The sequence below is a fragment of the Anas platyrhynchos genome, chromosome 2, assembly GCF_047663525.1.
Source record: "Anas platyrhynchos isolate ZD024472 breed Pekin duck chromosome 2, IASCAAS_PekinDuck_T2T, whole genome shotgun sequence".
Classification (NCBI taxonomy): Eukaryota; Metazoa; Chordata; class Aves; order Anseriformes; family Anatidae; genus Anas; species Anas platyrhynchos.
The window spans coordinates 150,545,527-150,556,854 of record NC_092588.1 but is presented as its reverse complement, the minus strand read 5'-3'; the positions used below and the strand labels follow the sequence as shown (position 1 = coordinate 150,556,854).

Here is an 11,328-nt window from a genome sequence, read left to right as displayed (position 1 = left end):
TGACTGATCTATTCTCCATCTTCGTGTCTGCCCTTGTTGGGGAAAAATGATTTCCAGAAAGCATCCACCAGAAGATTTTGAGTTCTGCAGCAAAAGAGCTGGCTGAGATATGTGTTTGTTTGTTTGTTTGTTTTGTTGGTTTTAATCATAGTTGAATATAGAATACTTGATACAAGTAAAGCTTTCAGGAAGGGGAGTGTTTCTCCCAGCAGCAAGGGAGCTGTTTTTGAGGCCTTTCCTCTTTTGGGGTGGGTAAGTCATAGGGAACAAAATTAACCTGGGATCTGAGAGACCCAGTGTCAAAATCCCAGGTTATGCCTGCACATAACTAACACACAAAGATTGCTATCAAATGAACAAAGCGAGATGCTTTCTTCTGCCTCTTTCAGACCACTGGCAGCTTTAAGCCTACAAAACTGGACATCTTTGCTCAGTTGGAACTTGCATGTAACAGATGGCAGTGGAAAAATGCTGCATTAAATTTTCTAAAAATCCATACCAAGTAGCAGAAGTATGGGCAGCAGAAGCAATGCTGTATTTTGTTGGACCGTGACACAGAAGTCACAATGTTGAGTGTGTATGAACAGAGCCTTTACAACCAACCATGCCAAACCTCCTGGCTTAGACTTGGTGGCTGGATTTGGAAGCCCCTAGAAATTCTGGCTGCTGTGGAACTGTGGGATCTAGGTGAGTGACAAGCGGTCCCCCTGGACTGCAGCAGCCACATAATCACCTTTTTTGCAGGGATTGAGGGAGACCCAGCATTTCAATGTGCTTGTGGTTTAATAACATAAAATGAAACACATTGCTCCAGCTGAGAGGTTGAAGCAACTTTGTTTTCAAAGACAAATTTGGGACATCTTCCTTAACCTCAGTGCAGCAGTGCCTGGTTTGAGTGCTTTGCTGATCAGCACTGACCACCCTTTGCCCATGGAAAACCTGCCTAGTGTTTTATGGGTCTGAGTCCATTCACTTGCTGCAGCTGCCTGAGGCAGTGCAATGCAGGTGTTGCTGTGCAATTAGAGGAGACGGTTTTAACCTTACAGTCTAAAATTACAATTGCTATTTTTTTAAACTGACTTACATTATTATTTATTCCAAGCAGCGCGTTTTGTTCTAACTCACAGTCAGTTATTACAGTTATTGCTTTGTTTCTGCAGGAAGCAGATTTTACCCGCCTGCAGCTTTTGCATTTGTCATATTTATGCATAAACATAATTTTTTTTTTTTTTTGAAAAACTGAATTTCCATGGAAAGCAGCCAAAAGGCGCTGCCAGTCCACGGTGCCGTAGTCGTGGTGCAAGGACAATTACTGCGGGGAGATGGGGAGTAAGTTATGCAATGTCGCTGCGATTCAGGGAGGGAAGAAGTGTCAGAAGTGTGGTGATTTCAGGATGAACGTGGACTCATGACCCTTGGAAGCAGTCGTTCTTGATATTTTTTCTGTGGACCAACTGGCCGAACTTCTGGCGGAGGTGGGAGGCAGGGCACAGTTTGTTATTTATCTGCGTGCTCATCTGCAGGCTTGTAGAGATCTCTTCCTGCGAGCCAAAGTCAAAACTCGGTAAGAAATATTCCCTAATATGAAAGATGCTACTTAAAGTGTCCAAGATCCTTCCATAACATGGCTGGGGGGTTAGTGCTTCAGGAACAGAAAAGGGCTTTGAATTGAGAAAAATACCCTACCCTGGAAAACCAAGCAGCTGTGGTTATAGCACTGATCCTTACACGTGACAAGCCAGGGGGAAATATGGGGGGATTTGTTTAGATACATTTAACTACAAGCCGGATGCTTCACTTTTTTTTTTTAGCCATACAGAAGAAAATTTAGCTAAGCAGTAGTGTCCCCCTGTAGCTATTATCACCGTTTCAATTTTTGTTTTCCTTTAAGCTGACCAATGCTGTTTTTAACTTTCTCTGGTTTTTGTATCAAAATTAACGGGGCAGTAAAGTCTGTTTTTTCGCTTTGGCCGGAGTGTTATGCTGATAAATCATATGCGAGTCCTTTTTGGCAGGGTTTTAGCGCTGCACCTGAACGGTCCAAGTTTCTGCAGGGCTTTTTAACTTCCCCTTTTTCCCCCATCCCTCGCACCGGGGGTGAAGAGCTGGTATCGGTGGTGCTCTGAAAGAGCAAGCGCGAGCAGCTCTGCTCTGCCATGAAGGTGAGCAACTCGATGCTGTGCTCAGAGCACATCTGGCATCGTTTGGTTTGTGTCGTGCTGCGGGTGAACCCTGCACACCAGCGGGCCCAGGCTGGGAGCAGCGTGGTGCCAAGTGTGCACGACGGTGCTTTCGGCTTTGTAAATACCCAAATATCAGCTCCTGTGCTTGGACATCATCTTGTAGTGAGCGTAGTGGCAGCTCTGTGCCTGGCCACTACCCCTGTGCATGGGAAGCAGCTCTTGACCTTTTCCTAAATCAGATGAGACGGTTTTAAGCTTTTATTTCGATGAGACAATCCGATCCGCAGGGTCGCTTTTCCAAAGGCGCGGCGGAGCGCCTTCACCTAAAGCCATTGCGGGGTTGGAGCCGTGTCAGGAAATTGTAGGTAGAGATGTGACTCTTTTACCAGATGCTGCTTCTCGTGATTTCATCTCCTGGAGGAAACTTGCCTCCAGTAAGGCTTACTTCAGCAGGAGGCCCACGGGTGTGCACCTCACGGCTGCCCCCAGAAAACAGCTGCGTTATCACCACGGCTGGGGCAAGCTGCGGCCCTGCTTGAGAAGGCTGTGAATTACAGCAGCCTTCCCCTGATTTAGATGCACGTACAATGCAGAATCAGGTATCACTTCCCTAACAACACCGTGAGGAAATGAAATGAGCAGCTATCAAGGATAAATTTAGGAAGAGCCAGCTGGCACCAAACAGCTCCTGTGGCCTTGGACAACGCAGTTCCTGCACCAAAAGCAGCATACGAAGGGAAGACTTGAAAGTGAATGCATTCAAAAATGGCAAAGAAACTTGATGTCACTAGGAGAGCCACACGGTAAAATTGCAAAGAGAGACCCTTTATGAGCAGTTCTCTTAAGGTCTTCTGTCAGCAGCAAGAAATGGTTGTTTCGGTCCCAACTCTGACAGATTTCCAGGCATGGCAGTTGTCACTAAACATCCATTACAGACCTTTTAGAGTTAGGGTGGTGAGAGGATCCTCAAACCTCCCTGGGGTGTGCAGGTATGAAATACCAGGAGTATTTCAGGGGGTAGAGAGCCACTCCATGGGAGCAGCCTTCAGGTATGGGCAGGGGATGAAGCTCAGTGCTTATGCCACAAGAGATGAAGCTCTCTCACCAGTTTTACACCAAAGACTACACAGATACTGCGCAGCACAAATTAGGAAGAGGTACACAAGGGCATAGAAAGTAGACATGGATGTGAAGCATTGCCCGCAGGCTGACGGAGAGCCCTCTGAGGCACAGCAAGCTTTCTCAATGTTGTCCCCTATTCCTCAGCTGCTAAAATTGATGCTTGGATGTAAGCTCTGGATGTGTAAAGAGGAATTTGTGGAAGAGTCAAGGAGGAGGTATTTCAAGTGTATTGTCATTTTCTAGGTGATAAAAGAGCTTCCTCCCTCCTGTCCTTAAACCAAACAATACCCAGGAGGGGCTGTAGCATGACAGGCATTCTCTCTGGACAGCTCAGAAGTCAACAGAGGATAAAAGATTTTTTTCAGGGTGCTACCAGCTCACTGCCAGCAGCTCCTGATGGTCCAGCCCCTGCTCTGCACACCCAGCCTGGCCTTTCCACCTAATGTCTCTGTGGTCCTTTCTCTCTCCTCCTCTAAAACCCCCATCATGTGGACCCTGCCGTACACTGAACAGCACCTGAATACGGGCTGAAGAGTGAAAATGTGGAAAAAATTATAGGTTTTATTATAACAAACCACGTAAGTAGAGCTTGGTGCTGTGATGCTCTGGGCAGGGCCACAAAGGCTCCCAAATCTGCCTCTCCCCACACCATCAGCTCACCCTGACAGGAGCAAGTGGGATGCTCAGATGTGGCTTAAAAATGCCCCAGCCTCACTCAAGCAGGCCCCAAAGAGAAGATTGGGGCTAAAAGCGTGGGAGGAGGGAGGGAAGGCAAGAAAATCCCTGCAGGAGCAGGGAGCTGGGAAGAGAGAAAGAGGCAGCAGAGACAGCAGGAAGCGCTGGCTTACGCTGCTGAATTGCTGTCTTAATTATCCCTGGCAAAAGAACAGTGATTAACATCACTGACTGTGGACAACCTTTATGTAATTACTCATTAACATTTCTAAAATTGCACCTAGCTGCTACAGCAACGTGTGCTTTATAGATTCATCATGTTTAAGTCCGGAACGAGCCATTAGCTGGTCCGTGCAGCCCTCCGTGCTCCACCAGCCACGATCACACGGCGGAAAGGAGCCCCCAGGGCTGGCTTCCCCAGGGAGGGCAGCCAGGGATACCCAGCGATGGACATCCCATCCTATTCCCTGAGGTGTTGTTCCACGTTGGGGTCAACCCCGTGCCCTGTTCCTGGGTTAAAATCCGTGCTGGCTGCCTTACATTCATTTTTAGGGAAGTGGCACCTGCGGGGCTGGATGGGGACAAGGATTCTCCGTCCCCACCAGGGGCTTCCACCCTGCCAAAAGCTGGCCAAGGACATTGACAGAGGTCCTATGGATAATAATTTCAAATACTGAATTAATTAAAGATCACTCTGGCCTCCTAAATCCTAAGTGGTGATTCCATTTCCACACAAGGAGGCCCCAGGACTGTTTCTGCTCTTACATTTGAAGCACTGTGGAGCTAACCCAGCACCCACAGCACACGAAGGAAAAGCCAAATTGAAACAGAAGAGGCTCCAGGCTGGGATCCTCTGCCCTGGGGCACAGCCCCCTCCTCGTGGCCCTCCTGGCATAAAGGGGAAGGGGCTCAGCAGGAGGCCAGGCTGGGGGGCAGGGCCCTCCCAAGCCCTGGAGGAAAAACTGACTTAATCCATTAGCTGTAGATGCATGCGAGAGTTTGGACTTTAGAAATCATCAACAGGCTCTCTGCTAGTGAAGTATTTCATCCCCAGAGGTTTCGTGGAGAGTTCGAGGGGGATTATATATTTATGGGTTCCCATTTGAAAGACTTTTCGCAGGTTTACCTCAAGCATATGGCTCCGATTTTGGTTCTTTTGTTTTCCCACTTAATGCTCGTGGAATTGCCAGTTAATGACATCCATGCTGAAACCACGTTGTTTTTCCAAGGTAAACGTCCACCCAAGGTGGTGCTTTCCTCTCCTCAAGTGTGGCAACAAAACCCCAAAGGGCCTCCTTGAGCGTAGACTGCCTGCTGCAGTTCCAGATGGGGGAGGATAAAGCCACACTGGCCCTAACAGTGCTGAGGACATCATCACCACCAGAACCACCACCAGAACTGCCACCACGACCAGCACCACCACCACCAGCACTGCTGCCACCACCAGCACTACCACCACCACCATCAGGACCACCACCACCATGACCAGCACCACCAGCACCATCACCACCAATACCAAGAACATCACCACCAGCACCACCATCACTGTCATCACCAGCACCACCACCAGCAGTGCTGCTAAGCCCAGCTGGGTGCATGTTGGGTCCAGTTGCAGGAGCACAGCACCCATTACCAGTCCCTGTCCAACACTGTGAACCTTCCCCGTCCCGCACGTGAACCCCACCACTTCAAAAGACCGTGGGAAAGCCTGATTAAAGATATTTTCTCCCCTATTGGGATTGACACCTTCTTTGAAGCCCTTCCAAACAACAGCACAAACGCACCCACCACAAAGGGAGCCGAACTGTATTTTCAGCGAGCTTAATTTCTCCTTCCCCCCTCCTTGCTCTCTTCCCGGCCCCCCCTCCCCTCCCGGTTTTGGAAACACCTGGTAAGCTGTAAAATGATTTACGAAGTGAAAGTGTTAAATGAGGCCACCAGCTGTAAGACTGACAGAGCTTTATGAGTTTTATTAGGTGCCCTATTATGGAAAATAAACTTTAATCCGTCCATAAAAACAGAATCTGAAAAACATATTTGCCCTTGTAGTCTGGAACACTGAAGGTATTCTTGTGAGAGGCCGGGCTTTAAAGAGATTAATTTTATTGAGACAGACACAAAACACCGGTAGGGCTTTGATACGGAGCCCAGGACCGGCTGCCTGTGCCCTGCGAGGCGATTTCTCACGTCTGGACACACATCTCCGCGCATCCTGGCCCGACGGCGCATGCCGGCCACTTTAATTAGCGGGATTTAATTGGAAATTAATGGCTGAGGCGAGATATTTCTTGGAGGGGTGACCTCAGCTCGCTCTTGGTTATGACGATGATGATTTTGGGGGAGATAACGACGGGGATTGCCTTGTTTCGGCTCTTTTCAGGGGCAGAGAGCGGTGACACCGGGACGCGCCGTCGGCTTTAGGGGCGGGGGAGCCGCAGCCGCCCCCCCAAGGCAGATGCAGCCGCAGCCAGCAGCGTGGAAATTCACGAAGCGACCCATACCTCTTCCAATCCTTTTTTTTTTTTTTTTTGCCCTCCCTTTTCCCCCTTCTCTCTTCAAATTCTCCAAACCCCGCGGCCTGTGAACGAAAGGACACCGCGTTACGGATTTCAACCCGAGCCCGCAACACGATTGTTTCCCTGCAAGAGGGGCAAGCATCGATCAAGCCTAAATCGGGTTTACCCTGATCAGGTTCCCGACACACGGGATCCGGCCAGATTTACGGTTCCCCTGTGCGCGGCTGTGATTTACGGCGTAGTCCCGCGGCGCACTGGGTGTGCCGGGCCGGTAAACCCATAAATAACCGGGTCGTGCCTTAAAGCCCAGCTCCGAGCGGCAGCACCTGAAGCTCTCCGGGATGGGGAGGTGTTTTCCTCCGTGCTATCTCCGGGTCGAAGCCCCCTGCGTGCTCCAGGCTGGGTTTCAAAGCGGGATTTTTAGAGAAGCTGGGGCCGCGCAGCTCTCCTTGGAAAGGTTGGCGCGGGCTTGCAAAACGCTGCCTTAAAAAAAATAAAAAATAATCATTAAATAATAATAATTAGATAATAAAAAATAAATAATGATGATTTTTGAAAGTGGGGGAGCGGGGACAGGCCGCGTTTCGGAGCTCTTTATACCCCGGTACAAGCGGCTGCGCCCTGGCTGCGCGCATTTTGCGCTTCCGTTGTTAGCGGGGATAAATTGCGGGATGTGGCCCCGAGCCGGCGGGGCTGAGCCGGTGATGTTATTTAAATTCCCCGTAATTGATTTGGGGGAGAGCCGCCGTGACAAGGACGGATGGATCCGCCGATTTATTGGCGAGCTAAATGCCGGGGCGGCGGCTGCGGCCGTCTGGGGGGGGCCCTTCATCGACGTCGGGGAGAGCCCTGGGGGGGGGGCCTTCGCCCCCTGCAGCTCGTTTGCAAAACCTTAATTAAGGCCGATCCTGCAAAGGGGAGCTGCTCCCCGCTGGGGGGTGCCCCGCTTTGGGGTCCCCGGGTGCTGCGGGAGGGGGCGAGAGGAGCCCCGACGGCAGGGAGGGGTGGGCAAAGGGGTGTAAAAAGGGGGGGGCGCAGCCGCTTCGCACCCCTCTCATCCGGATGGGAGGGACGGGGAGGTCACAGTGGTCGAAAGAAGAAACTGGAGCCCCTTCCCCGACGGCGCTGAGCCCTTTGCCCCCCCACACGACCCCGGAGGGAAACGGCGGGGGCACACTGCGCCGGGCACCCCCCCGTCCATGCCACTCGGGGGAAGCTCGGGTTGGAAACCGCGGCCCCGCTCCTTCCCTACCCCCCCCCCCCCGACCCCCCCAAGACCCCTGACACGTCTCAAGTACAAAACGCCGTTTATTTTCCGCCCCACCGCGCGGGTGGGGGGGGTGGGGAGGTAATAATTTAGCATGCATAAGTAGAGGCAATTATTATTATTCTTATTTTTTATAAATACGATATACAAAAATAAAGACGGTATCGAGATTTCCAGCAGTTTTAACGTTCAGGACATAACCAGTTTTCCCGCTATATAGTCAGAACAAAACCATTTCCAAGACTCAGCGAACGGAGGGTTGGGACTTGGGGGGGCGGGGGGGTCAAGTTTTGTCTGCTTTTCAGTCAATAATAACACTGTGGTCACCGCAAATCTTCCTTCTCCCTCCCGGCACACGGGGGATCCTCTTCTCCATCCCCCTCCAAGCGGGGAGAAAACGGAATAAAAGGGGGTGTCTTGGGGAGGGGGCGGCCCCGACGGGGCGGGCGGGGAGCTGGGGCCGGGGGCTCACTGGGGCTGGGTGGGGGCCAGCGGGGGGGCTCCGTGCCGGCCCCGGGGCTGCGAGTCCTCCTCGTCCGCCTCGGAGCAGTCGGAGGAGTGGTAAGGGCAGCACCTGCCGGCTTCTTCCTCCTCCTCTTCCTCGTCGTCGTCGTCGGGCTCGCTGTCGGGCAGCTCCCGCAGCCGCCGCCCGCCGCTCTTGTCGGGGGCGGGCAGCAGCAGCTCCTCGTCCGCCTTGTCCTCGCCTCCCCCCTTCTGCTTCTCGGCTTCCTGCGCCGCCTGCTCCTTCGCCTTCTTGCTCCGCTTCCACTTCATGCGCCGGTTCTGGAACCAAATCTTCACCTGGGAAGGGAGGGGAGCGAGAAATTTGGGGCAGGGCTTCAGCCCCGGCCACTCGACGGCGCCCCGACGGCTCCCCTATTTCCCACTGTTCCCCCACCACCACCCCCGGGGTCTCACCTGCGTCTCGGTGAGCATCAGCGACGTGGCCACCTCGAAGCGCTTGGGCCGGGAGAGGTATTTGTTCAGCTTGAACTGGTGCTCCAGCTCCAGCAGCTGCTGGCTGGTGAAAGCCGTGCGGGGCCGGCGGCACTTCCCCAGCAGGTTGGACTGAGCCTGGGCTGCGGGGGGAACCGCGGGGGTGAGAGCAGAGCCGGGGTAAGGAGGGGGAAGAAATGGGGGAGCCGTCGGGGGGATGCTGGGGGACACCGGCGGGGAGCGCACGGAGAGGGGAGAGGGGACCCGACGCGCCACGCGGGGTAGGGAGGTGTCAGGGGATGCCTGCGATGAAATGAATGGAATGAAAAATAAAAAGCCAGAAAGAAAAAAATAATAATAAAAAAAATAAAAATCTGCCCTTTGATTTCCCCAGAGCCCAAGGGCGACGCGATAAAAGGCAGCCGGGGGTCGCGGCTCGCTCCGTGGGATGCGCGGCTCCGCTTAAACCCACCGCGCTCGCAGCCCCCTCCCGGCCCCCCCGGCTGTAATTAACGGGATTGCAGCGGGGAAGGGAGCGGCGAAGGGTGGGAAACTGCCTTTGAACGAAAAATGCGTTTTATATATAAATATAAATGGTAAAAAATAGTATATGAATTAATATGTGATATATAAATTAATATACAATATATAAATTAAAATACATAGATACGCAATATACATATACACTATATATATATACATACTATATATATACATATATATATATATCGGTGTGTTTTCCGCGTGAAAAAAATCAAATATGGGATTTTATCCAAAAAAAAAAAAAGGGGGGGGGGGGTGGATGGATGGACACAGGGCTCCGACACCCGGGGGCGCGCCCCGGCCGTGCCCGCGCTTCCCGGCGCGTTTTGGGGTTTCGTTTGATTTGATTTGGGACCGAAGAAAATGCTCTGGTTGCCCGGCCGCTTTTGGGGCCAGGCTCCCGAAGAGGGCACGGAGAGAAAAGGGCAGTGTCCGGCTCGCAGACGGGAGCGTGGATGGGATTTTGTCACCGCCGTGTGATTTTCCCCGCTTATTTCTTCCCCCTTGCGCCTTGTTTGAGAAGCAGGGCTCTGACAGCTCCCCTAATTATTTTTTTTCTTCCTGAATGTTCCAGCCCAAACAACCTCAATCCGAAAGAAAACAATGGACTTTTTTGTCTGCGAACGTGTGCAGAGTAAGAAAAAAAAAAACACATCCCAATTCTTTTTTTTCTTTCTTTCTTTTTTTTTTTTTTTTTTCCTGGCACGATTTTCGTAAAACTACACCTCCGGTATTGTTAAACCGGCCGTCCCCGCTGAGAGCTCACACCTAAGGAAATGATCTGTGCCTAAAACAGATGCACGAAAGGTCCCCGTCTCCGTGAGGCCTAGCTGCTCTGCTGCTGGGGCTGCGATTTGGGGCTGGGGAGATTTCGTGCAGCATTTCCAGAGCCCCCAGCCCCCCGTCCCGAACCGCTCCGACCTCGTTATTCCCCGTCCCTTCGTCCCCCCGGGGACCCTAAGCCCCTGCTGACCCCTAACCCTACACCCGTTCATAGGGGTGAGCGCCGCGGTTATTTTCAGCCCGTTGCCGGGAAAAGAAAAATAAAATAAAGAGCGGCTGGGGGGTCAGGACCCGCGTTTTGGGGGAAGCCAGGGATGGGCTGCTCAGTGGGGATGGGCTGCGAGCCGTCACGTTTGAGCCGCCCTAAAAAACCGAGCTGGAGGGCGACAGGGGATAAGGAGGCGACACGGGCATCCCTTGCGGATGGCTGTTTCCTCCTTTTAATAAAAATTAACAATAATATAACGCAGGTTGAAACTCGCGGTTGAAACCCTAAGGGCCGGGAGCTGGGGGCCGGGGGGATGGATATTAGGGTTGCGGAGGGGTTAGGGCTGAGGAAGGCGATACTCACAGTTAAAATCGGGCATTTTGGGCAGGATCATGCCGGCCGTGGATGCCCGCAGCCACTGGTCCAGCTGGAAGGTGCCCGCGCTCAGCTTGATGGGGTCGGCGGCGGGGTGGGACGGGTGCGCCCCTTGCACTTGCGAGTAGGAATAGGACAGAGCCGGGTGCTGCCCGCCCAGCGCCGAGTACCCGTACATGGGGTGCCCGTATAGGGCCGCCTGCGGGGGCATGCCGGGCCCCCCGGGGGCCGCGGGGTGCAGTCCCAGCGCCATCCCGGCGTGGTGCGGGGGGTGGCCGCTGGTGGAAGCCAAAAACCCCCCCTTGGGCACCAGGGCGCAGTGGGCGGCCAGGATGCGGGGCGGCGGCGGCGGCGAGGGGCTGTCGGCGCGGAGGCGGTCGGCGGGGCCGGCGGCGGGCTGCTGCTGCTGCTGCTCGGAGGAAGAAGAGGAGGAGGAGGAGGAGGAGGAAGAGGAGGAAGAGGAGGACGAGGAGGAAGCCGGGGGGCTGCCGCTGGAGCTGCTGGAGCTGCTGGAGCCGCGCGGCGCGCTGCCACCCAGCGAGGAGGCGACGAGGGCGAGCGGAGCGCTCTGCGCCCCCACCGCCGCCGCCTTGGGGGGGTCGACAGCCAGCAGCGCGTCGATGCGGAAATTTTTGGATTTTTCCATGGGAGCACCGGCAGCGGGCGGCGACGATGCCGGGAGGAGGGGGAGGATTTTTAAAAGGAGGAAAAAAGGGGGGG

At 53.4% G+C, this 11,328-nt stretch overlaps 1 protein-coding gene across 1 annotated transcript; it reads right to left on the bottom strand.

Moving 5' to 3' along the window:
* Positions 1 to 7,807: 7,807 nt before the first annotated feature.
* MNX1 (motor neuron and pancreas homeobox 1) lies at positions 7,808 to 11,328 on the bottom strand. The gene is made up of 3 exons (XM_027450186.3): positions 10,597 to 11,328; positions 8,682 to 8,842; positions 7,808 to 8,564 (listed from the first exon to the last, which is right to left on the bottom strand). The coding sequence occupies exons 1-3, from the start codon at positions 11,252 to 11,254 to the stop codon at positions 8,232 to 8,234; spliced, it is 1,152 nt and encodes a 383-aa protein (XP_027305987.3). The 5' UTR covers positions 11,255 to 11,328; the 3' UTR covers positions 7,808 to 8,231.